Source organism: Scyliorhinus torazame, chromosome 1 (assembly GCF_047496885.1).
Source record: "Scyliorhinus torazame isolate Kashiwa2021f chromosome 1, sScyTor2.1, whole genome shotgun sequence".
NCBI lineage: Eukaryota > Metazoa > Chordata > Chondrichthyes > Carcharhiniformes > Scyliorhinidae > Scyliorhinus > Scyliorhinus torazame.
Genome location: NC_092707.1, coordinates 201,571,302 through 201,599,180, shown reverse-complemented (window position 1 = coordinate 201,599,180; position 27,879 = coordinate 201,571,302). Strand labels below are relative to the sequence as shown.

At 45.6% G+C, this 27,879-nt stretch overlaps 1 protein-coding gene across 2 annotated transcripts in view; it reads right to left on the bottom strand.

Moving 5' to 3' along the window:
• Positions 1-27,879, bottom strand: part of stk40 (serine/threonine kinase 40) — a 112,373-nt gene that overhangs the window by 16,576 nt on the left and 67,918 nt on the right. For both annotated transcript variants that reach the window (XM_072501929.1, XM_072501934.1), the window contains exons 5-7: positions 27,632-27,853; positions 26,334-26,386; positions 16,120-16,235 (exon numbers count right to left, since the gene is read on the bottom strand). In XM_072501929.1, coding sequence (XP_072358030.1) covers positions 16,120-16,235; positions 26,334-26,386; positions 27,632-27,853 — 391 coding nt within the window. The remainder of the gene's footprint in view (positions 1-16,119; positions 16,236-26,333; positions 26,387-27,631; positions 27,854-27,879) is intronic.

Below are 27,879 nucleotides of genomic sequence, written 5' to 3'. Positions count from 1 at the left end.
AGAGGGGCAGAAATGGTTGTTGGAGGTCCCTGGTTATAGATGTTTCAATAAGATTAGGGAGGGTGGTAAAAGAGGTGGGGGGGTGGCATTATTAATTAGAGATAGTATAACAGCTGCAGAAAGGCAGTTCGAGGAGTATCACCCTATTGAGGTAGTATGGGTTGAAGTCAGAAATAGGAAAGGAGCAGTCATCTTGTTAGGAGTTTTCTATAGGCCCCCCAATAGTAACAGAGATGTGGAGGAACAGATTGGGAAACAGATTTTGGAAAGGTGCAGAAGTCATAGGGTAGTAGTCATGGGCGCCTTTAACTTCCCAAATATTGAGTGGAAACGCTTTAGATCAAATAGTTTGGATGGGGTGGTGTTTGTGCAGTGTGTCCAGGAAGCTTTTCTAACACAGTATGTAGATTGTCCGACCAGAGGAGGGGCAATATTGGATTTAGTACTGGGCAATGAACCAGGGCAAGTGATAGATTTGTTAGTGGGGGAGCATTTTGGAGATAGTGACCACAATTCTGTGACTTTCACTTTAGTAATGGAGAGGGATAGGTGCGTGCAACAGGGCAAGGTTTACAATTGGGGGAAGGGTAAATACGATGCTGTCAGAAAAGAATTGAAGTGCATAAGTTGGGAACATAGGCTGGCAGGGAAGGACACAAGTGAAATGTGGAACTTGTTCAAGGAACAGGTGCTACGTGTCCTTGATATGTATGTCCCTGTCAGGCAAGGAAGAGATGGTCGAGTGAGGGAACCATGGTTGACAAGAGAGGTTGAATGTCTTGTTAAGAGGAAAAAGGTGACATATGTAAGGCTGAGGAAACAAGGTTCAGACAGGGCATTGGAGGGATACAAGATAGCCAGGAGGGAACTGAAGAAAGGGATTAGGAGAGCTAAGAGAGGGCATGAACAATCTTTGGCGGGTAGGATCAAGGAAAACCCCAAGGCCTTTTACACGTGAGAAATATGAGAATGACTAGAGCGAGGGTAGGTCCGATCAAGGACAGTAGCGGGAGATTGTGTATTGAGTCTGAAGAGATAGGAGAGGTCTTGAATGAGTATTTTTCTTCTGTATTTACAAATGAGAGGGGCGATATTGTTGGAGAGGACAGTGTGAAACAGATTGGTAAGTTCGAGGAAATACTTGTCAGGAAGGAAGATGTGTTGGGCATTTTCAAAAACTTGAGGATAGACAAGTCCCCCGGGCCTGACGGGATATATCCAAGGATTCTATGGGAAGCAAGAGATGAAATTGCAGAGCCGTTGGCAATGATCTTTTCGTCCTCACTGTCAACAGGGGTGGTACCAGGGGATTGGAGAGTGGCGAATGTCGTGCCCCTGTTCAAAAAAGGAACTAGGGATAACCCTGGGAATTACAGGCCAGTTAGTCTTACTTCGGTGGTAGGCAAAGTAATGGAAAGGGTACTGAAGGATAGGATTTCTGAGCATCTGGAAAGACACTGCTTGATTAGGGATAGTCAGCACAGATTTGTGAGGGGTAGGTCTTGCCTTACAAATCTTATTGAATTCTTTGAGGAGGTGACCAAGCATGTGGATGAAGGTAAAGCAGTGGATGTAGTGTACATGGATTTTAGTAAGGCATTTGATAAAGTTCCCCATGGTAGGCTTATGCAGAAAGTAAGGAGGCATGGGATAGTGGGAAATTTGGCCAGTTGGATAACGAACTGGCTAACCGATAGAAGTCAGAGAGTGGTGGTGGATGGCAAATATTCAGCCTGGATCCCAGTTACCAGTGGCGTACCGCAGGGATCAGTTCTGGGTCCTCTGCTGTTTGTGATTTTCATTAATGACTTGGATGAGGGAGTTGAAGGGTGGGTCAGTAAATTTGCAGACGATACGAAGATTGGTGGAGTTGTGAATAGTGAGGAGGGATGTTGTCGGCTGCAAAGAGACATAGATAGGATGCAGAGCTGGGCTGAGAAGTGGCAGATGGAGTTTAACCCTGAAAAGTGTGAGGTTGTCCATTTTGGAAGGACAAATATGAATGCGGAATATAGGGTTAACGGTAGAGTTCTTGGCAATGCGGAGGAGCAGAGAGATCTTGGGGTCTATGTTCATACATCTTTGAAAGTTGCCACTCAAGTGGATAGAGCTGTGAAGAAGGCCTATGGTGTGCTCACGTTAATTAACAGAGAGATTGAATTTAAGAGCCGTGAGGTGATGATGCAGCTGTACAAAACTTTGGTAAGGCCACATTTGGAGTACTGTGTACAGTTCTGGTCGCCTCATTTTAGGAAGGATGTGGAAGCTCTGGAAAAGGTGCAAAGAAGATTTACCAGGATGTTGCCTGGAATGGAGAGTAGGTCTTACGAGGAAAGGTTGAGGGTGCTAGGCCTTTTATCATTAGAGCGGAGAAGGATGAGGGACGACTTGATAGAGGTTTATAAGATGATCAGGGGAATAGATAGAGTAGACAGTCAGAGACTTTTTCCCCGGGTGGAACACACCATTACAAGGGGACATAAATTTAAGGTGAAAGGTGGAAGATATAGGAGGGATATCAGAGGTAGGTTCTTTACCCAGAGAGTAGTGGGGGCATGGAATGCACTGCCTGTGGAAGTAGTTGAGTCGGAAACATTAGGGACCTTCCAGCAGCTATTGGATAGGTACATGGATGACGGTAAAATGATATAGTATAGATTTATTTGTTCTTAAGGGCAGCACGGTAGCATTGTGGATAGCACAATTGCTTCACAGCTCCATGGTCCCAGGTTCGATTCCGGCTTGGGTCATTGTCTGTGCGGAGTCTGCACGTCCTCCCCGTGTCTGCGTGGGTTTCCTCCGGGTGCTCCGGTTTCCTCCCACAGTCCAAAGATGTGCGGGTTAGGTGAATTGGCCAATGATAAATTGCCCTTAATGTCCAAATTGCCCTTGGTGTTGGGTGGAGGTGTTGAGTTTGGGTATGGTGCTCTTTCTAAGGGGGGGGGGGGGGGGAGAAATTGGAGGAAAACAACACAAAAATAAAAGTTTTACAAAAGGGAGCATCGAGGGAGGCACAGTGGTTAGCACTGCTGTCTCACAGCACCGAGAACCCGGGTTCGATCCAGGTCCCTGTCCATGTGGAGTTTGCACATCCTCCCCATGTCTGCATGGGTCTCACCCCGACAACCGAAAATGTGCAGGGTAGGTGAATTGGCTGCATTAAATTGCCCCTTAATTTGGACAAAGAAAATTGGGTACTATTTATATTTTTTTTTAAACTTTGTCAAAGGAGGGATTTGAAACAAACTAAAAAATTCCATATATTAGCGATGCAATAACAATTAATTGCAAAAACTTTTGGTAGACAGTCCGTTCTGTTTATGTGCCAAGGAATTTGCTGTCCCTTCCCAGGAATTCAATGAAGCACCAATAAGAATGTTAAATCACACCAAGTACGCAATACACAATCAATCTCTCATTAATGTTACTTCAGAGGTTTTGGAAGTTAAACAAGCATCACCACAGTCCAAGAAGCCACAGGCTGTTCTTGCCTCGAGAGCTGGCTGGTGGCGATTTAACCCGAGGGTCGCCACACCTCAGGCAAGGGGAAAGGTTGAGGAGGCGGGGCCTTCATGAATAACCTTTGTGAATAATAAGAAGCGATCAGTGTTAGCAGAGAGGTGGAATACCATTTGAGTTGTAATGACAGTTTCACGTCGAAATTTAGAAATATGCAAGACGGACAAAGGATGGCCCAATATAGTGACGTTATAAACAAGCTAACGTTAGGCAGTTTGATAAGACGAGCATAAAAGCTGCCAGATTGTTGTTGACCAATATCCAAGGAAGCAAATTGGTCACTGTAACTCGATCAGTCATGCGTGCAGCTGCAGTCCCAAACTGCTCAGCTGCTTTGAATGCTTGGCGACGTACTCGACCTCAAATAATCAATAAGGCATTTCACCTTTTTTGGGGGAACCAGTGATGGAAAATAAATATAGCCATACCAGCATTAATGACATCCCAAAAAACAAATGACAAATTTTTTTTAGCTGCTATCATCTAGTCATGAGTGAAGTGCTACAACTGGCTGCTGAAAGAGAAGCAGCAGAGTTCCATAATATGATCACTATACAGTAACCCACTACTAGAAATTGCATGGATGTGGTTGTCAGGAAAGGATCAATCCAGTTCACTCGTGATATCACCCCCGCCCCCCTTTTAAGTTGCTCTTGGGATGTGCACATCACAGGCAAGGTCATCTCCAATTTTCCCAGAGTGATTTGCTTCACCATTTCAGAGAACAAGTTAAGAATCAGCTGCATCGCTATTGGCCTGGAGTCACATATTGGCCAGGCAGGTTACAACAGCAGATTTCCTTCCCCGAGCAACACTGATAAACCATATGGGTTTTTATAACAATTTGGTAGTTCAATGATTATTGATGATATTCCACTAGTTGCCATTGTAGCCAGTTAAAATGGCTAACTCCCGATTTAGAATTGCTAACCCCGATTTAAAATGGCGAACAGCAAAGGCTGATGGGAAAATCAGCCAACAGGACTAAAACAAGCAGCTACAGGTAGACTGTGTATTCACCTCTGGGAAGGCCAGACAAGATCGATACCAGTAACCATCAGCACAACAAAACACCAGCCATCTGCATACTAATGAGCAATCCCCGGGAACAATGTGCAACATTTTAGACACACAAAGCCAACCCAGACCCGTCGGCGCCAGCAGAAGCCTACACAAAGGGAGGTGAACAATCACCACAAGACCGCCCAGTGATCAAGGAATTGCTCCAGCATTGGAGAATATCGAACTAAGTGATTGGGACAAAGTCCAATCACTTGGAACCAGTTACAGGGTCTGCCCCGAAAGGCAGGAAGCCGCTGGGGACTATAAGAATAGAGTCCAAGTTCAAATCGACCCTTCTGCTACCCCTTCTGCATCCTCCTGCACCCTTCTGCTTCTTCTTCTGACCGGGTCACTCAGCAATGCAGACCAACCCTTGACAGTGACCGGTCCAGCCATCGCGAAACATCCAGTAAGTCTTACTTCAACGCTCGCAACGAGATAGGCGCTCCGAGCTATCAATCTGTACCAGCTTCGAATCCCGCAGGCTCAGAGCCCAAGCGAAAGGCCATTCGTTTCCCTGACCTGGTGGGCCATTTCCAAGTTAAGTATTGGCCTGTTAGTTGTAGGAAGTAGCTTAGACGTAGAATTTATGCATGAGTATTGATTACTGTATATAATAAATGTGCTTTGACAGACGGAGTTCGACCTGTTGACCACAGGGAAGGCAGAGGCACAGTGGAGGAAGGCACAGGGGGCGACATTTGAATATGGGGAGAAGGCGAGTCGGATGCTGGCACACCAGCTCCGTAAGAGGACGGCAGCGAGGGAAATAGGCGGAGTCAAAGATGGCAGGGGAACTATGGTGCGGAGTGCAGGGAAAGTGAATGAGGCTTTTAAGGCCTTTTACGAGGAGCTGTATAGGTCCCAACCCCCCAGGGGAAAAGAGGGGATTGGGCGATTTCTGGACCAATTGAGGTTCCCAGGGGTGGAGGAGCAGGAGGTGGTTGGTTTGGGGGCGCCAATTGGGGTGGAGGAGCTGGTTAAAGGGCTGAGGAGCATGCAGGCAGAGAAGGCCCCGGGGCAGGATGGGTTCCCGGTGGAGTTTTATAGGAAGTATGTAGACCTGTTAGCCCCGTTGTTGGTAAGGACCTTCAATGAAGCAAGGGAGGGGGGGACCCTGCCCCCGACAATGTCGGAGGCGACGGTCTCTTTGATCCTGAAGCGGGATAAGGACTTGCTGCAATGTGGGTCGTATAGACCGATCTCGCTCCTTAACGTGGATGGTAAGTTGCTGGCAAAAATGTTGGCCACGAGGATTGAGGACTGTGTCCCGGGGGTGATTCACGAGGACCAGACGGGATTCTTAAAGGGTAGACAGTTAAATACTAATGTGCGAAGGCTCCTAAATGTGATAATGATGCCATCGATGGAGGGAGAAGCGGAGATAGTGACAGCCATGGATGCAGAGAAGGCCTTTGACCGGGTAGAGTGGGAGTATCTCTGGGAAGTGTTGAGGAGATTTGGGTTCGGGGGAGGGTTTATCAGTTGGGTTAAGCTCCTGTATAAAGCCCCGGTGGCGAGTGTGGTCACAAACCTGCGAAGGTCGGAGTATTTCCAGTTGTACCGAGGGACGAGGCAGGGGTGCCCCCTGTCCCCTCTGTTGTTTGCATTAGCAATTGAACCTTTGGCCATGGCATTAAGGGAGTCGGGGAAATGGAAGGGGGTGGTTCGAGGGGGAGAGGAACATAGAGGGTCGCTGTACGCAGACAACCTGTTGCTGTACGTGGCGGATCCAGTGGAGGGGATGGTTGAGGTAATGCAGATCCTACGGGACTTGAGACTTTTCAGACTATAAGCTCAATGTGGGAAAGAGCGAGCTCTTTGTGATCCACCCAGGGAACCAGGGAAGAGGGATAGACGACCTACCGTTGAGGAGGGCGGAAGGGAGCTTTCGATACTTGGGGATTCAGGTAGCTAGGAGCTGGGGGGCACTGCACAAGCTTAATTTGACGCGGCTGGTGGAACAGATGGAGGAGGACTTTAAAAGGTGGGACATGCTGCCACTCTCGCTGGCAGGTAGGGTCCAGTCGGTTAAAATGGTGGTCCTCCCGAGGTTTCGTTTTGTATTCCAATGCCTCCCAAATGTGATTACCAAGGCCTTCTTTAAGAGGGTAAGTAGGAGCATTATGGGATGTGTGTGGGCAGGTAAGACCCCGAGGGTAAGGAGGGGGTTCCTGGAGCGTAGCAGAGATAGAGGGCTGGCGCTGCCAAATTTGGGTGGTTACTATTGGGCAGCCAACGTGGCAATGATCCGTAAATGGGTGATGGAGGGAGAGGGGGCAGCGTGGAAGAGGCTGGAGATGGCGTCCTGCAAAGGAACGAGCCTGGGGCGCTGGTGACGGCACCGCTCTCGCCAACAAGGTACACCACGAGCCCAGTGATGGCGGCAACGCTAAAGATCTGGGGGCAGTGGAGACGGCACAGGGGTGCGACGGGAGCCTCGGTATGGTCCCCGATTAGAGACAACCATCGGTTTGTCCCAGGAAAGATAGACGGGGGGGGTTTCAGAGCTGGCATCGGGCAGGGATCAGACGAATGGAGGACCTGTTCATTGACGGGACGTTTGCGAGTTTAAGGGCGCTGGAGGAGAAATTTGGGCTACCCCCGGGAAACGCTTTCAGATACATGCAAGTGAGGGCGTTTGTAAGGTGACAGGTGAGGGAATTTCCGCTACTCCCGGCACAGGGGGTTCAAGAGAGGGTGATTTTGGGCGTATGGGTCGGGGAGGGCAAGGTGTCGGCGATATACCAGGAGATGAAAGAGGGGGAGGCTTTGGTAGGAGCTAAAAAGGTAAATGGGAAGAGGAGCTAGGGGAGGAGATTGAGGAGGGGTTGTGGGCTGATGCCCTAAGTAGGGTTAATTCCTCTTCCTCGTGTGCCAGGCTTAGCCTGATACAGTTTAAGGTTCTTCACAGAGCGCATATGACGGGGGCAAGGCTGAGCAGGTTCTTTGGGGTGGAGGACTGAGGGGCATTTGAGCAAGAAAATACATGAATGATCCGGAAACTGACATGTACGGGAAGAATCCTATGTACAAAGTTATGTATCGTATTGACTGGCCATGTTCATGTCTTGCCGCACAAACTTTATTTCTTTTCTTTGTTAAGGGGGGGGAGGGTGGGGGTTTGTTTATATGGTCGAAAATATTGTTGAAAAATTCTTAATAAAAACATATTTTTAAAAAATTAAATAAATGTGCTTTGATTTAACTCAAAAGCGGTGTATTGGATTATTGATCATTACTCGGACTTGAACCACGTGGCGGTATCAGAAAGATACCTGGCGACTCAAGAGCAAAGGTGATAAAACAGAGCAATTAAACTAAGGCAAAAGTTAGCAACACCATGGCAGGGTTTCAACTCACATCTCAGGCCTCCAGATTACTCAGAGATGGATGAGAGAGGCTGAAGACAAAAAAGTCTCAAAACTTTGTGGTAGAAAATCATGTAATTAGGTTTCCGGGTGCAGCTATGCAGAGCTAGGTCGCATATTCGGCAGCTCCTGCTTGGAACGGACTTTTGGGCTCTTTTACAGGGCCCCCACGGCATTTGTTTGACATTTCCCGGTGTGGGAAGAAGGCTGCAATATTCCCCCGACAGTGTCCCCCAGGAAGGGTATGTCTCTGGGTTGCCAGACACGGCAGAAACAGTAAAAGATTTGGCTGCAACTGCCGGATAAACAGGGCCTCTTCCAGCATGCAGGCGGGGGAAGGGCAAGCTTAAAGCTGCAAGCTGACCTGAGGGCCTGTATCAAAGGTGAATTCTAGCAGCAGAGGGACCAACTGTGAAAAGACCTCATCAAGGCCACTGAAGGGACTTCCGGTTGCAGTGATGCCTAGCTAGCCGCACGCTTCGGCGGCTCCAGCTCCGACGGACCTTCGGGCTCTTTTAAGAGCCCCAACGGGGAATTTTTCGACAACGCAACCCAGTGTGGGGTGTGTGAGAAGGGAGTCCCCCCCAAACGAAGGAGGAAAAAATAGTCGACCAAAGGGTCAGAAAGAGAGAAGTACAAGATGGCGGCGGAGAAACCGCAGGCGACATGGGGGCCTGAGCAGGATGAAATTGAGACGGTGCGTGGAGCTGCTGAAGAGGGAGGTGCTGACCCCAATGCTACAGGCAATTGAGGGGCTCAAGGAGACATTAAAGACCCAGTAGACAGAGCTCCGCATGGTGGAGCAGAAGGTGACAGATATTGAGGACGAGATCCTGGGCCTGGCGGTTAAGACACAGACGCACGAGGCACTTCATAAAAAGTGTACTGAAAGGATCGAAGCCCTAGAAAATGGAGCGCGAAGGAAGAACCTTCGGATACTGGATCTCCCTGAGGGTGTGGGAGGAGTGGACTGTGGAGCGTACGCAAGTACGATGCTGAGCTCACTGATGGGTGCTGAGGCCCCTACGGGCCCCTTGGAGGTGGAGTGGGCAAATCGGATTCCGGCGAGAAGACCAAAAGCGGGAGAACCACCCAGGGCGATAATCGTGCGATTTTACCGCCTTAAGGATAGAGAAGAGGTCCTGAGATGGGCTAAAAAGGTGCGGAGTAGCAGATGGGAGAATGCAGTGGTACGGGTATACCAGGATTGGAGTGCGGAGGTGGCGAGAAGGAGGGCGAGCTTCAACCGAGCCAAAGAGGTGTTGCATAAAAGGAAGGTGAAGTTCGGGATGCTGCAGCCGGCAAGACTATGGGTCACGTATCAGGAGAGACACCATTATTTCGAGACGGCGGAGGAAGCATGGACCTTCATCAAAGAAGAGAAATTGGATCGGAACTGAGGGACTGATGCTGCAGGAAATGTTATTGTTAATGTTATGGTTGAAGTTAATTGAGAAGTAAATTGGGAAGGGGGGAGACATTGGGGAAATGTGGGCGCCAGTGAGGGGGGAAAGACAGGACATAGTTGGAGAATGGGGAAGGGGAGGGGGAGGGGAAAGGGAGCTGCGCCATAAGAGGCGGGTCAGGTAAAGGGATGTTCCCGCGCCAGAAAGAATAAGGCGGGAAGACAGGCGCAAGGCGGATGGGAGTTCCCCGCACGGGGGGGTCGAGGAGTGAGCAGGAGTAGCCAGGGTCAGTTGAAGTCAGCTGACTTACGGAAGTAATATGGGGGGAGCAATCATGCTAGAAAGAGATCTAGCGGGGCGGGGGGGGGGGGGGGGGGGAGGGGGACAACTGGGTTGCTGCTGCGGAAATCCAAAAGGAAATGGCTAAAGAGTGGGTGGGCGGGGATGGTGTGCGACGCTGGGGGAGTGAGCGGGAGCGCGGAGGCGGGATATGGGACTGGCCTAGAGAAGGTAATGGCTAGTCGACACGGGAGGGGGGCAGGTAGCCCCCTAGTGAGGCTGATCACGTGGAACGTGAGAGGCCTGAACGGACCGATATAAAGGGCCCCGAGTGCTCGCGCATTTGAAAGGACTAAGGGCAGACGTGGTTATGCTCCAAGAGACGCACCTAAAGGTGATGGACCAAGTTAGGCTAAGGAAAGGATGGGTGGGACAGGTGTTCCTCTCAGGACTGGACGCAAAGAACAGAGGGGTGGCCATTTTGGTGGGGAAACGGGTAGCATTTGAAGCAAAGAACATCGTAGCAGATAGCGGAGGTAGATCTGTAATGGTGAGTGGCAGGCTGGAGGGAATGGAGGTCGTGTTGGTTAATGTGTATGCCCCAAACTGGGACGATGCGGGATTTATGAGACGGATGCTGGGGCGTATACCGGACCTGGAGGTAGGAAACTTGATTTTAGGAGGGGACTTTAATACGGTGCTGGACCCGGGGCTAGATAGATCCAGCTCAAGGACCGGAAGAAGGCCGGCAGCGGCCAAGGTACTTAAGGGGTTTATGGACCAAATGGGGGGAGTGGATCCATGGCGATTTCTTAGACCTAGGGCTAGGGAGTTTTCCTTCTTCTCCCATGTCCATAAAGTGTATTCCCGGATAGATTTTTTTGTTTTGGGAAGGTCGTTGATCTCTAGGGTGGAAGAAGCGGAGTACTCAGCCATAGCGGTTTCGGATCATGCCCCACATTGGGTGGACCTGGAATTAGGAGAGGAAAGGGAGCAGAGAACACTCTGGCGATTAGATGTGGGACTGATGGCGGATGAGGGAGTGTGTGCAAGAGTGCGGGGGTGTATTGAGAGATACCTGGAGGTCAATGACGACGGCGAGGTCCCTGTGGGAGTGGTATGGGAAGCACGAAAAGCGGTGGTCAGAGGAGAGCTGATCTCCATTGGGGCCCACAAAAGGAAAACAGAGGCCAAGGAAAGGGAAAGATTACTGGGGGAGATTTTAAGGGTGGATAGGGAATTTGCAGAGACCCCGGATGAGGAATTGTACAGGGAGAGGAGACGACTCCAGACGGAATTTAACCTTCTGACCACCAGAAAGGCGGAGGTACTGTGGAGGAAGGCACCGGGGAGGAGGTATGAATATGGGGAAAAGGCTAGTCGCCTGTTGGCTCATCAATTGCGAAAGAGGGCAGCAGCGAGGGAGATAGGAGGAATTAGAGACGAAAGGGGAGACACGGTGCGAAGGGCAGGAAAGATAAATGAGGTGTTCAAGACCTTCTATGAGGAACTGTATAGGTCTCAACCCCCAGAGGGAGAGGAGGGGATGCGGCAGTTCCTGGACCAATTGAGGTTCCCGAATGTGGAGGAGCGAGGGGTGGTAGGCCTGGGGGCACCGATTGGGGTGGACGAGGTTATTCAGGGACTGGGAAGCATCCAAGCAGGGAAGCCCCAGGACCAGACGGGTTCCCGGTGGAGTATTACAGAAAATATGTGGACTTGTTGGCCCCGTTGATGGTGAGGACGTTCAATGAGGCCAGGAAAGGGGGGACTCTACCCCTGACGATGTCGCAGGCGACGATATCGTTAATTTTGAAGAGGGATAAAGATCCGTTGCAGTGCGGGTCCTATAGACCCATTTCATTATTGAACATGGACGCCAAATCGTTGGCAAAGGTACTGGCATCGAGGATAGAGGACTGTGTCCCGGGGGTGGTGCACGAAGACCAGACAGGGTTCGTAAAAGGGAGACAACTGAATGTTAACGTGCGACGACTATTAGGGGTGATAATGATGCCCCCAGTGGAGGGGGAGGCAGAGATAGTGGCGGCAATGGACGCAGAGAAGGCATTTGATAGGGTGGAGTGGGAGTATTTATGGGAAGTGTTAAGGAGGTTTGGGTTTGGGAACGGGTTTATTAGCTGGGTTAGACTTCTTTATGGGGCTCCAATGGCAAGCGTAGTTACAGGTCGACATAGATCGGAGTATTTCCGACTATATAGGGGAACAAGACAGGGATGCCCGCTGTCTCCATTGTTGTTCGCGTTGGCAATTGAACCTCTGGCCATGGCGTTGAGAGACTCCAGGAAATGGAGGGGTGATTAGAGGGGGAGAAGAACACAGTCTCGTTATACACGGATGACCTATTGTTATACGTGTCGGACCCAGCGGGGGGGGGGGGGGGATGATAGAGGTTATGCGAATTTTGAGGGAGTTCGGGGATTTCCTGGGGTATAGGCTAAACATGGGGAAGAGTGAATTATTTGTGATACATCCAGGGGACCAGAGTAGAGAGATAGAAGGCTTGCCTCTAAGGAAAGTGGAAAGAAACTTCCGATACCTGGGGATTCAGATCGCTAGGAGCTGGGGAACCTTGCACAGACTTAATCTGACACGGTTGGTAGAACAAATGGAGGAGGACTTCAAGAGGTGGGACATGCAGCCTTTATCGCTGGCGGGCAGGGTGCAAGCAATTAAGATGATGGTCCTCCCGAGGTTCTTATTTGTATTTCAATGTCTCCCTATACTAATTACCAAGACCTTTTACAATAAAATAGACAGGAGCATCACGAGCTTCGTGTGGGCAAGGAAAGTTCTGAGAGTAAGGAGGGGGTTCCTTCAGCGTAGTAGGGACAGAGGAGGATTGGCACTACCGAACTTGGGCGATTACTATTGGGCCGCCAATGTGGCAATGATACGTAAATGGATGATGGAGGGCGAGGGAGCGGCGTGGAAAAGACTGGAGAGAAAGTCCTGTAAAGGGACGAGTTTAGAGGCGCTGGTGACGGCGCCGCTACCGATCTCACCTAAAAAGTTTACCACGAACCCGGTGGTGGCGGCAACATTGAATATCTGGGGACAGTGGAGGCGACAGAGAGGGGTGCGGGGAGCCCTGGTGGGGTCCCCAATCAGGAACAACCATAGGTTCGCCCCAGGAAGAATGGATGGAGGATTTCAGAGCTGGTACCAGTTGGGAATTAGGAGGGTGGGAGATTTATTTATAGATGGGACTTTTGAGAGCTTGGGAGCATTGGAGGGAAAGTATAAGTTGCCCCGGGGAAATTTCTTGAGATATATGCAGGTGAGGGCGTTTACTAGACAACAGGTGAGGGAATTTCCGTTGCTCCCGACACAGGGGATACAGGACAGGGTGCTTTCAGGGGTGTGGATCGGAGAGGGCAAGGTGTCAGAGATTTACCGAGAGATGAGGGAAGAGGGGGAGGAGTCGGTGGGCGAACTAAAAGGAAAGTGGGAAGAAGAACTAGGGGAGGAGATAGAGGAGGGTATGTGGGCTGATGCCCTAAGCAGGGTAAATTCCTCTTCCTCATGCTTAGCCTGATTCAATTTAAGGTGCTACATAGAGCACACATAACGGGAGCAAGATTGAGCAGGTTCTTTGGAGTGGAGGACAAATGTGGGAGGTGTGGCGGGAGCCCGGCAAACCACGCACATATGTTTTGGGCGTGCCCGGCACTGGAAGGGTATTGGAAGGGAGTGACGGGAGTGATTTCGCGTGTGGTGAAGGCCCGGGTCAAACCAGGCTGGGGGTTAGCTCTATTTGGAGTTGCGGAAGAGCCGGGAGCGCAGGAGGCGAAAGAGGCCGACGTTGTGGCCTTTGCGTCCCTAGTAGCCCGGCGCAGGATCCTACTCCTGTGGAAGGAGGCAAAACCCCCGGACTGGAGGCCTGGGTAAACGATATGGCGGGGTCTATTAAACTGGAGCAGATAAAGTTTGCCCTGAGAGGATCGGCTCAAGGGTTCACCAGGCGGTGGCAGCCATTTCTCGACTACCTGGGGGAACGTTAGAGGGAAGATAGATGACCAGCAGCAGCAACCCAGGGGGGAGGGTTTTTTTAGTTTAGTTTAGGTCAAAGATAAAGGGGTTTTGTTACTTGTGTATTGTTAAAAATTTCTGTATTGTTATTGTTGCGTTTGCTTTGTAAGAGGGGAAAAATTGTTGTTTGGGAAAAAAAATTTCAATAAAACATATTTAAAAAAAAAAAAGAAAATCATGTAATTACAGCATCTTTCTGTCATGGCGGCACTGTGGTTAGCACTGCTGCCTCACAGAACCTGGGTTCAATCCCCAGCCTTGGGTGACTACCTGTGTGGAGTCTGCACATTCTCCCAGTGTCTGCGTGGGTTTCCTCTAGGTGGTCTGGTTTCTTCCCAAAGACGTGCAGGTTAGGTGGATTGACCATGCTAAATTGTCCCTGGGTGGGGATAGGGTAGGGGAGTGGGCCAAGGTAGGATACTCCTGGGGTCTGTGCACACTTGATGGGCCGAATGACCTCCTACTGCACTGTAAGGATTCTGGGATTCTATAAATCTGTTGGGAAATGCAAGGTCTTCATGTCACTTCAGATGGGTAGAAACATTAGTTTTCCTTTTGTTTACCCATTGCTGTCAAGGATGTGGACCAATGCATGTGTGTCAAATAACCAATGTGGCCTCAGCATTTCAAGCAGTTGATGTATATATAACAGAATGAAGTCCGTATTAACACAACATCACCTTGCTGGATGTACATGAAAAACCTACAGCTTCACAAACTAATGTGATCCCATGCTAGCATTGCTTGCAATACCCACACCTCATGAACAAATTTAATATGTCATAAATAAAACAAGCAATAACATTCAACATATATTAAAGAACATAATAATAAATACATCATAACTATTAAAATGTGTTTTAAACACACTTGTGCTATTTGTGTAGGTTTCAGCCACGCTCACCATATTCCGGGTGACCAAAGGCTCAGTGAAGCTGCTTTCCCATCACTACCCCCTCCAACACTCATTATAATCAACCTCTTCCCCACCACACCAATCCACCCCTCGTGCTCCCCTCTCTCCCACACACTTACAGCTCCTTTTCCCAAATTCCCTCCACCAACCGGGCAGCCCCGATTCCCAACCACCCTCAGCAGCCCGGTTTCCCAACCACCCTCAGTAGCCCCTCTTCCCAACCACCACTCACTCACCTACTCACTCACTCGGCAGCCTGGCCTTTACAACAGCCGTACGCTAACACCAAGCACCCTGGGGCCTTTTCGTGAGACTATCATGAATGATCACTTGTTTGTTGCAGAACCTGAAAGAGTCTCTTGACCTGGAGCCTGGTTGGGTAGAATCAGTCTGGTTCGTCATCTCCTCTCTTCTTTCATGATGCTTCAAACACTGAAGGTGCCATGTGGCCTATTCTGCAGTCTGCCTGATAATAAACATGGGTGGTTTGATTGTTAGTGATCAATGGATGGCGTAGATCATTTTGCTGGGAAGATGAGGTGTTTAGATGGAGACAATGAGTTTAGAATTAAAGGCAGCATCTGCCAAAGTCCCAAAAAGATGTTCTCGGTATTAGTTTGTAAATAGTTGTGCTATAAACTATCCATTCACTATTAAGGTGAAAGAGGGTTGGGGTCAAAAACAGTTAATCAGCAGTTCTACGTGGATGCAAGGTTAACAAGTTTCTCATTGCCATGGGTAAGAAGACGGGAAGCCATTCTTGAGATCAGGCAACAGGCTTCCCTACAAATCAAGATCACAGGCACAATACATAACTATGTGGCCAGCAAAGTGAAAAGGCTTCTGGACGACAGTCTAAGAGACATATCCTGCAGCCATCCAGGAGATATGTGGTCCGGGGGGAAAGCATCTGGAGACAGTCATTTGAGGCTACTACTCAGCAAAGCAGGGACATGGGAACCCACTAGAAGCAACTGTGCTATAAAGTCTCTGATTCATATGGTACATGTAGGGGGGGTCTGCTCTGAAGTATAAAGTACAAGTTACCGACAAAAATAAAAGAGCTTTCAGTCATTTGTTACAAAAAGTTTGGCAGGTCATTCTTTTAGCTATTAACTCAAATCTTTTTAAAGTTACACGTCTCTACAGGAATTATAACAATTTGAAAACACGTAGCTAAATTACAGCACAAAATTCAATGAAGGTCTCTCTTCACTCAAAGAAAGTAGTATATTTTCTTCATCATATCCCCCATGGCTACTATATCATTTGGTGCAGCCACTAGATGATAAAATATGGTTCCTGCACAGAAATACTTCACTGGAAGCTGAAAGAGTTGGACAACAGGAAAAAAGAGTGGGCGTAGAGACAAGAGAAGGCTTTCCTGTCTCATGTCACTATATACTGTAAACACTGATGCAGGAACACGGGCAGCCTTAAAAAAAAAAAAAAACTGCAATCCGCCCACTCCCTGCCAACAGTTTTTAGTCATCAGGCAGAACTGGGAACTCACCACTCAGTACATCAGGGCTGATGTAGGCAGGGCTCCCCCGCTGATCTTTCAGTAAATCATCCTCGTTAACTAGATGCTTTCCAAGGCAGAAGTTAGTGATGGTGATTCTGTGGGTCCTGTGGGCAAAAGAAAAGACTTGAGTGTGCACCCAATTTACTTACTGTTTTTAGCAGTGAAGGTAAAGGAGGAGAAAGGAGACCACAGCAGCTCACTTTAGAAGTTGCTGCCTTTAAACAGGCTGTCAAATTAACCTACGAGCAGCTAACTAAATCTTTATTTCTGCAACTGAGGTCATTTTACAAGCCCAGAAACAGCTTCACAAATGGAATTACAGCTTGGTGTCTAATAGGTATGTACATTCCATGATGCATTACACCAGATTGCATGAACATTAAAAAAAGTGCACACTCGTGAACAATGCGCATTGCTTCTTGGTCTTTTGGCAAAGATGAAACACAAGATGATGTACAAAGCCTTTTCTTGTCTGCTTGGATCTTGCTCGTCTCTCCTGTGGAGACCATGAATTGGTTTTGGAGCAAGCAATGAGATGGATTAAGGGTTTGTCCTGCCCACTCTGCGCATTGGCTTTGTAACTTTAAGGATGGGATAAAAACAAAATTTAAATGAACATTGCGCATACAGTTTCTATGGTCCCTGGTCACAAGGACACTCTGCGGAAAGTCAGTTACCAAGACTGAAAGTAGGAATCTAAAAAATGTTGTTTTTTTAAATATAGGGGCCAAATTAACTTTCAAGAGGGGAGAAGAATGCAATGGTGACGGCCCCTTTGCATTTAAATTTATATTTCATTTATTTTTACAATGTGGTGTGACAGATCAGATTGAGAATTGTGGAGCTGTACTTTTTCCAGAATATGAAATGGAGAACCCGGCAGTCCTCAAATTCAGATTTTGAATAAGAACGAAGGTGGAAAGGAAAATTCACTCCACCAGATCGCAAAATCCATTCAGTCACATCCATTCAGAAGAGTAAAGATGCATTATTGAATTACTCGTGTGTTGGTACAAGGTAATTTTGATTAAGTAAAACAATTCTGCTGTAGCGTTGCTTTTAGAGCCTGGAATAGGTACACATCACTGAGCAACTGAAACCACAGATGGCTGCAATTAAACAAGTGTATGACTCACCTGTCAGCAATGCCCGACCTCAAAAACAACCAGCACCAAGTATAGACCAATGGCCTGAAGCTAAATTTGTATTTCTAAACAGTACTCTGGTATAGATTAGAGAAATAATAAACACATATGGAAGATATTTCATGGCATACTCATTAGATTACAGAAACTAAATAGTGCAAGGCCCAAACTGAAGGAAGCTATAGTCAATACTCAAAGTGGGAGGAATCTCCACAATCCCACATATTTATGTCCTTCTCACAGCAAACAAAAATGCATCGTTGTGCCCCACAGTTTGGCTGAGTAGTCAATCAAGGTAGAAGACACAATGGAAATAAACAATATATTTACTTCGCAACTGACTGCAACTGGCCTCAAAGGTGAAATAGCCTCCTGGGAGTAGGTTTCATTGGCATATTTACACTATAGGGTCACTTCATTTATCAAAGTCTGTGGGAGCTGTACAGGATAAAAGGACAAAAAGACAGGTTTTAATCATAAACTGCTGTCTCCTTACTTCATCTACGCACAAAAGGTCTTCCTAAAAGATGGCTCTCTTACACATAGAAAGGGGTGTCCACTTAGAACAGTTTTAGTCACAATTCATACAGCCACAGTAATTTGCAACAAATGTAACATGGCATGTAAGCCAACCACAGATCAAACCCAACTCCAAAATGCCCCAAAGTTACAAGTGCACAACCTAGAGATTCCAAATGTACTTTAATGCAATTCATTTAAAACTAGAGCGTGGCTGAATCCAGAAAGGTATTATAGAGAGACACGCTGTGTCAGATTTCTAAAATGAGCAATTCTAACTTTAGATCGACAGATCAGTGATTTCAGTTGGGGTGGGGAAGGGGACAAGTTCAAGCTGGAAGAAAAGAAAAAGGAACTGGAATTGCAATGACATAACTCCATATAACCAAAGTCACATTTTCCAATCACCATGCTTTCCTGATTTATGTTAGGTTTTCAAAGAAAGCAGAAAAATTGCTTTGGTGCACGAGTAAATTTACTGTTAAAATGAACCATGCACACAAGGTTTGATCTCTGCTCAATGCTGAATTAGCATGCTTCAATCAGACAAGTGAGGTTGCCAGAATTAGCCCGTGTCCCAAGGGCAAGACAAGAATGTAACATGCACACATAGTTCCTTCAGTGCTTGCTAAACGTGATTCAAACTCTCAGATGGGATTTAAACTTTGTGTTCTCTGGATTACTGGTCCAATAACTTAAGTGTTTCTACTTAAAAGCCCAGGTGTTCATGGCAGAAAACTTGTCTACGTTTACTCTTACGCCCAAGACTCCTGCAAATATCTCACCATCTGGCTCACGCATAAAGAAGGGGCACATAAAGGAAATACAGGCCTGCTGCTACAAAGAACTACATACACGTCTGTAGGTTCAAGTCCCACTCCAGGGTCGGAGCACAAAAAAAAATCATAGCGAACATGATCGTGCAGTACTGAACGTGTGCTGCAGTGACAGAGGCGTTGCTTTTCAAAACATCATGCCTACATTCTGAAGTATATTTAAAAGATCCCACTACTTTGAAAAACAGAATTATTGCCCATGCCCCTCAATTTCAGAGCCAGGTTATCGGATAACCATCACACTGCTGTTTGTGGGAGCTTGCTGTGCACAAATTGGCCACCCCGTTTTACATTAGAATAATGAATAGACTTCTCATTGGCTGTAAACCATTTCCCATTTCGAGTTGTCCCATGGTTCATGACAGGTATATAAAAATGCAAGCTTTTATCCCCCTTTCCTTTGCACTCCTAAATAGGAATCCTAGAGCTTAGGAGGGACGAAGAAAGTGGAAAAACATTCCTAAAATCAGATTTGTTATTCAGTTAGTTATAAACATGGAAGATTAGGTAGTTGGTGCGTTCTGCTTAGAGGAAGTTAAATGCAGTGCACTTTAAGTAAAGGACTCCAGTTGTGCACATACATTAATTAACTAGAGCAAACAACCAGTAAACGGCTTCAGCCTGAAGATACGGTCTCTGCAAAGTCACTGTACATCAAAAGGCACTATTTTGCCTGAAATGCTTCGAGATATTACAAGACAAGGTTCTGACAGGAAGCTTCCAACTCATGGGCCCACCCAATGAACCACAGCACAAACATGCTGTGTCAGAACAATAGAAACACTCATAATAAAAACACATCACTAAGGGAGCTAGGCAATTCATCATTGCGAATTAAACACATTTACGTCTGAAAGCTGCTCTTAAACCCATCTCAAAATCGTTCAAAGCCATAGCTGAGATGAATTGAAGCACTTTCAACTTAATATCACTAGTCTATGGAACAGCTTAACACAAGATTCCAATCTGCTAACCAGAAACTCAACTTGCCAAGTACTCCTAACTGGAACTAACTCACCCTCATGCACCTCTAGGTTTAAAAAGAGAAGTTGCCGAGGTTCCTCAACAGGAGGGAGTAAATGCAGTATCATAATGAGTCTGACACAAGAGATTTTAATCTATTCGGGTGCCGCAGCCTAGGAGGACTCCACTCAAGCAGCAGTGTAATAACAGAGTTCCTTTTCTATCCCCAATTCATTATTGGGATCTGGGTTGCAACAGGTCAGACTAGCATTTATTGCCCATTCCTAGATTCCTCAAGGGTGGTAACTGCCTGTGAGGGAGATTAAGAGTCACTCACGTGGGATTGGAATCACAAATTAGCCAGACTAAGCAAGGGCAGCAGGTTTCCTTCCCTTTCAGGCATTAGTGAATCAGTAGGTTTTTCCAACTTTATTCCTACAATGGCATTTTTACAAATCCCAAACTGCCCTGGTGGTATTTGAACTCCCTTTCTCTAGATTATTAGGACAGTGTTAAACACCCCCACTAGAAAGTGACAAGTGTTAATGACATGAGTAGCTTGGCTATGCTAACTTGTACACTTAAGCCTGCAAATACTCACCATCTGGCACACACATGAAGGGCACAAGAGATTGTTGGACTGCTGATGCATTTGGAACTAAATCACCTAACAGCAGAGCCGGGGCGAATGGAAAAAAGCTTCCAAAAAGTTAGGTTTGTTATTCATTTATGCACAGTGAGTTGGAGCTCAACACCAGGATGTCCATCATTTTAGTCTCGCTCAAAGGGCTCTGGATGTCTGGTTGACACACTGCTCTGCTGAAGCAGTGATTATTTTTATTGGTTGTGACAAATTGATAATGCTGGAATTTCCACCTTAAAAATCGTGGGAGTGGGAGGCAAATACCTACCTTGCAATACAGGATAAAACTGCGACATTGACTAGCATTCAAACCCCCATAGCCAGAACATTTAGAATCACTTCCACCCCACACACATATCTAGTCCAACTCTTCAAAATGAAAGCGACACTTAATACTACAGGAGAAACAAGCCACATGACCAGCAGAGTGAACCATATCGAAAAGCTATTCAACACAAAGCTTTTCAATCATGCACCGTTTTATCAATATCGCAAAAGGTAAGACTGACCGTCAAACCGCAGGTATGGTTGAAAAAAAAGTCTCAATATTTCACTACTGCCTACAATTTCCCATCAGCTAAAATGTTCAACTACTGAAGCAGGCCACTCTGTCCTTGTATCAATCCAAAAACAGGAACGTTTGGAGCAGTTTGCTTTTCCCTGCATCTGAAAGTTTACAGGGAAATGAGAGAGGTGGTAGTGGGCAGGAAATAGAAGGTACACACACACCCACATTGGGTTGGACACTTGCTGCTTTAATTGCTCCCTGTGCTGCATTATCCAGGGTTATAAATATGAGCAAGCCTTCTCTTGCGTCAGCACAATTTAGACTGGATGAGTCACCCAAGCCACGGCTCCTCTGGCAAATGACTATTGTTTGCTTGTAGTGAAGGGTTCAGAGAGCCTCTCCCTTTGCACAGTAGCAAGAAATTTAACCCTTCAACTACCTAGCTTCCTTTGCCTGTCTTGTCCCACCACCTCTTACCACACAGGAACAATGTATGGCAAACTACGACATTGAACCACGGAGCGGGATATGCATGTGAACAAGGAACAAGCCAGATGCTGTGTCAAAAGAAATTCTTGCCGTCAAAATGCCACAATTCTCTAAAAAGAAAATTTTAACCATTGTATTGTTAAATTGAAATGATTGGCATCAAACCACCCCACGTGCAAATATCATGTCACGGGATACACGGATTTTAACTGATCATTGTAGATGGACATTATTTCTCTTTTCCCTCCCAAGTTAGATTGTGTGCGATAGCGCTGTGCGGTTCACGTCGACCATTAACCATAAAACTGAAGAATCAGCAAAACCTTTATTGTGAAAAGAAACACGGATTGAAAATTTTAAAAAAAATAACAGACAGGGTTCCCAAACTATAAAATGTCACAAAAAGTAGCATGGTGGTTATGGTCAATTTCAAACACTGAGAATTTAACAATAAAAAGTGTCATCAATATTTCATGGGATTGCTCAAATGTTCTGGATCCAAGCAGTTCTTCCTCTGATTATCAGATGCCAATTGAACATGCAGAGCAACAACTATGCAGCATCCCTAAGCCACGGAGGAGAGTAGTTCAGGTATTGTTAGTTTTCGCCAGAGTATTAAAAGAAAACATCATTCAGCCAACTTCAACGGTCTTGTTGCCTGTATATGGACAGCAAAAAGGAATATCTCCAGTGCCACTCCGGGAACTTGCATATATTATATTACACAGCACAACTTCTGAACCTGGTTATTTCCTGCTGAAAGACATTGGTGTACAAGCTAAAAGAAAAAATGCTGGAAAATCTCAGCAGGTCTGGCAGCAACTGTAAGGAGAGAAAAAAGTCAACTTTGAGAGTTCAGATGACAACGGGACTCAAAACATTAGCTCTTTTCTCTCCTTCCAGATGCTGCCAGACCTGCTGAGATTTTTCAAGCATTTTCTCTTTTAGTTTCAGATTCCAGCATCCACATAATTTGCTTTGATATATTGGTGTACAAGCTGGTTGGTGATCTACAGCTATACTAACAAAGGAAAATTATTTAAAAATGAACATTTTCTAACAGTCATTAACTGTAAGTCCAACCATGTGCAATTAAGACCACGGTTACTTTTTCCTTCTCCCAGTGAGATATTGGTACAAACAGCAATTCAATGCAATGCAGGATGGTTTCTCTGCAATTTAGAAAATGAAGATCAGCAAAAGATTTAAATCTTGCTCAAAAGGGAAAGTGTACAAGAGAATGGGCAATTATGGATTTGAGCAGTCCCCAAAACAAAACGATGGTGGCAGCGTCAGTGGAATCTTACAATGAATACATATATAACGCTGAATTTTAAGGCCTCTCATAGTCCCGAAGTCAATTGAGTCTTGAACGGTTTGCTGCATTTTCTGGCCTTGTCCCTGCTGTGACAGGGCCATATCTGGCCCATCATTTCTCTTTTTTTTTAAATAAAGGATTTAAAAAACACAAATTGCTTGTGCTTAAAAGGGCAAGTGACTTGCCAACAGTAGGTACCCTAAAATCAAGTGAGAGCAATTCCCATCCAAATCAAAACTGCATTAAATCATGTGGACCATTTCTGCATACAATGGCAAAGCTCTCATGTTCAGTGCTCTTGGTCAGTACCTCCCATCTGTAAAGGGCACACAAATTAGAGTACCCCAGGTGTAAATGGATGAAAAGGAGGTGGAAAGTTTTAAAAATTAATTTTTTTTGAACACTACTTTTACAACAATTTTTGGTCCTTGGAGCAAATGAAATCAACATATCCAGAAATGAGTTGGACAAGTACAACATCAACATATTCCAGAGATGGCTCACAAATCATAATTGCAATCCCTCTCTAAACCCAAGTTTAAAAACTTGCACCATTTTTACGTGGTGCAACATTTTTACGTGGTGCAATCACATTAGTCCTGCACCAATGCCACATACTACTGTGGCAGCTCTGCCCAGCAGGCAGTTTTGATTTTGTTTGCACAACAAACATCTAAAAAGCACTGGCAAGCATGTGCTTTACTACAACATGTAAATGACTGATTTAAATGGCCAAGCGCTTGTATGAATATTCCTTCTGTGCTTTAATCAGTAATTATGGTAAAGAGGGTGGACTCTACAGAAGAATAGCAGATGATCTGTGCTTTAATAAAAACTCACGACCTACTGACAGTCTACAGAACTGTTAATTGCATGCTAAGTGGAGAATCCCTCTGTACTGCTGCAGTATTAGCCTGCATTATGTAACCTACTGCAGCCAGTAATATTGTGGTTTTTGAAAGAGACAGGACATTTATAGATTTTAAAACCCACAAAAAAATGTCTTTAAGTTTAACCATGCAGCTGGCAGATTTCCTCAGGAATGGAGCATTTACAGAAGTAGTTAAATAAATTTAGCTAGATATATAAATGTACAAATAACAGGGAGAGAAACCAAGTGGGGACAGACTTGCACACAAGATTGTAGAACACAGCACATCTCTCACAAGGCAAAGAAATATGGTGCGGCTGTTGCAGGTCAATCATCTCAGTCCCATGACATTGATGCAGGAATTTCCTAGGGTCCCAGGCACAATCCCCTGTATTGGTTCGTTAATGACCTCCCCTTCACCAAAAGGTCAGAAGTGGGGATGCTCTTGGATGATTGCACCATGCGCAATTCCTCAGATACTGGCACAGTCCATGTCAAATGCAGCACGACCTGGACAATATTCAGACTTGGGTGGATAAGTGGCAGGTAACATGCACACCACTCATGAGCCAGGCAATCACCACCTCCAATTACAGAAATTCTAATCACCATGTCTTGACATTGAATAGCATTACCATCACTGAAACCCTCTCTATCAACATCCTGGGGTTTAAAATTGACCAGAAACTGAACTGGACCAGCCATATAAATACTGTAGCTACAAAAGAGCAGGTCAGAGACTGGGAACTGCGTAGAGTATAACTCATCTCATGACTTCCCAAAGTCTGTCCACAAGGCACAAGTCAGTGATCGAATACTCTCCACTTGAGTGGATGAGTGCAGCTCCAACACCATTCAAGATGCTTGACATGACCCAGGACAAAGCAACCCGTTTGATTGGTACCCCATCCACCACTGTCAACATTCACTTCCTCCACCACGTTTACAAGATGCACTGCAGCAACGCACCATGCTCCTTTGACAGCGCCTTCCAAACAGTCAACCTCTACCATCTAGAAGGACAAGGGCAGCAAATGCATGGGAATACCACCGCCTGCAAGTTCCCCTCCAAGACACAATGTCCTGACTTGGAAATATATCACCGTTCCTTCACTGTTGCTGGTCACATTCCTGGGACTCACTCCCAAATAACAATGGGTGCTGCACCATATGGACTGCAGTGATTCAAGAAGGCAGTTTTTGACCACTTTCTCAAGGGCAATTAGTGATGGGCAATAATCACTGGCCTAGCCATCAGCACTCATTTTATGAGCACATTTGTAAATAACACATTAACCAACAACTCCAAAACATATGCTCCATGAATGCAATGCAATGTGGTTATCGCTCCAGGTTACTAAACTTCCACCATTACAGCCATTTAAATGCAACCCAAGTTTTCAAACTTCAAGAAATGTAAGCAAATTGTAAATTGTGCAGTGCTGGTTGGTCTGCTGTACTGAAGGTGCAGTGGCCATGAGCTTTTCTATTAATGTTCAGGAATTTCCACGAATTAATGAGGCTTGAAGACTGCAATTAACTGCTCTTTACAAGGATTTAACAAGCAATGCAATGTTGTTGCTACAGTTCTCTTTTTTGCATCTAAGATACAGCCAAACAAAGATTTTGGATCTAGAGAAGCTAAGAAAAGGACAGCAAGGGGAAAAGGACTGCATTGTCAGGGTAAATCATATATCAATCCCAATACAAGATTAAAATTGTTCACATTTGTTGAACTGATTAGAAATTTTTGTCTAAGCTGATCTCACACTTCCAAGCAACTGGTCAGAGCACTCCCTTACATTACTTTGTCTTTGGTGAGAACATTTGCATAGCTTTTTCTTATTAGGGGTCATATGTAGTAAGTGAAAATACAAGATTAAAGCTTTAAATCATAGAATCCCTACAGTGCAGGAGGCCATTCAGCCCACTCTGTCTGCTCCAACCCTTTGAATGAGCACTCCATTTACATTCCCCTTCTACCCCGCCCTAACCCCATAACCGAACTTGCACATCCCTGGACATTAAGGGGCAATTCAGCATGGCCAATCCACCTAAACTGCACATCTTTGGACTGTGGGAGGAAACCCACGCAGACATGGGGAGAGAATGCCAAAATCCACAGTCACTCAAGGACGAAATTAAAACTGGGCCCCTGGCGCTGATGCAGCAGTGCTAACCACTGTGCCACCCATAAAACTGAAATAATAAAAAGGCCAGTGCTACATCTTAAGAAAATGTTAATTTCCTTGCAGGCAGCCACTGACCAGATCGAGGTTCAGTATTTGGTGTTTTTATTAGATGTCCAGCATTTCCTTTGCAATCTGTGAATTTCTTCAGTTACATACATCAGCACATGTAATAGTGATATAAATTGATGCTTCCAAGTTTAATGTTTGCAGCACAAATGCCAAGACCCATTACGTTGCCAAGTGGTGACTTACTAATGCCACCTGGTTGCATTGCAGAAACAGCTCGAATAAGTAAAAGAGTAACGAGGTTGGGTTAACAAATGATGTTGAGAGACTGCATTTCATTTTTGCATCTGGGCTCAAACCCAGCTCAGATGGATTTTTAAGAAGCCTCTGCCCATATACTGGTGGGTACTGAGGCTACAACCAACTGGCATTTGGGAACCAAACACGCAAATGCCACAGTTGGCTGATATGAACAAAGGAAAACATCAGTGGTGCAAGAGACAGGTGTTCTTCAGAGCTTTGAGCCAGGGTATACAAGTGAGAATGGGGAGTTCAGAACTAACTGCTACTTCAGATCTGGAAGTGCTGGATATTCACACTGAGTTTTCCATTTTCCCTGCACTAATACCCCTCAACTTCATGACCCAAGTATTAATAAAAGAGATTCAGTAACTGACAGCTAATCAGTTTCTGCTAATCAGTTTTGAGTTACCTTTTGTTTAGCACCATGTTCCCCAGCTTCAGGTCCCTGTGCACAATGTTCTTCTGCAGAAGGAAGAAAAATTAGACTTTTTTTTTTTTTTTAAACCTTTTTTTTTAAATAAACTTTTTTTTTAAAAAAAAGAGTGGAGTTGAAATAAAATTTAATTTATGGGTTCTGGCCTGCCAGATGTCTGATTTATATCAAACTAGCAGCATTAAAAAAAAATCTCAAAGACCAGGTTTCTCAGTTTCAAAGTCAAGCTGCACTGCTAATTACAGATGGGCGAGACATCAGCATCTATATCTTACCATGTCAGGACAGTCCAAGAGTTGATGTCTAAACTATCTGCAAAAATATATTTATCGTGTTGCCACACATAAGCAAAAGGCATTCTACCCACACTACCTTTATAAAGAAGCTACAGGAAAATCAGTACTAGATAAGTACACAGTGCACATTAGCACTGTTTGAGTTACTTGCGGAAAGATTTACGTCAATGCCACTGATTCTCGCTTGCATTGGTGAAAGAGGAAAGCAAATTGACAACCGAGTGCAGGTAAATTAAACACTATACCCTCAGAACTGTAGCTGGTCTTAGTTACAAGTGTTTGCTCCCTATTTGAATACTTATTGCATGTATTAAAAACTACTCAAATTAGGCAAGCTAAAATAATCAATTATTTACTCAAAAGAGTAAGTCAGTGAATGTACTAAGTCAAAGAAGTTCAGAATGCAGTTGGAAACTTGGTGGGCTGAGTTGGTCTAGTACAGTTAGGAGCTAAATGGAAACAAATAGATTAATAAAAGCAAATTACTGCAGATGCTGGAATCTGAAACCAAGTGAGAAAATGCCGGAAAACCTCATGCAGGTCTGGCAGCATCGGTTAAGGAGAAAAAAAGAACTAGCGTTGAGTCCAGATGACCCTTTGTCAAAGCTAAAAGACATTGTAGATTATTATTAATTGTGGGCATTGAGAGATATGGATCACGGTCAAGGCATAGATCAGCAATGATGTAACTGAATGGTGCAACAGGCTCCAGTGCTTAGTTTTTTTTTTTATAATCACAGGTATAAAATCACAGGTATTCTCGGTCCGGTGCTGTTAATGCAATTTTCCTTTAGTCAGAGGAGCTTGCAGTGGATCCTCCCAATGCATACCAAGACCTTATTTTCTTAGGTTGAAGCCAACGCACACTTCAGGGGCAAAGGAGAGGTACCTTTAATCTACATCTATTCAAGCAAAAATAGATTTGCTTCACCCATCAGCCCAACCTTAAAAATATAATTAAACACAAAATCCTTTCACCTTATGCAAAGCTTCCACTACCCGTACCACATCATAGAATATTGCAATCGTTTCACGCTCACTGAGCCTCTTCTCTTTAATGACATAATGTTGTAGATTGATGAGATCTGCAGTTTTGTCACTAAAGTCATGGGCACAGAGGCAGTCCAGAACTAAACAGATCCTCTTCTTCATCCTCCGTACAAGCTTGCTGGATTCAAACTCTTCTACTGCAGCCCTATCCTGGAAAAGAGAAGATATTGAGAATC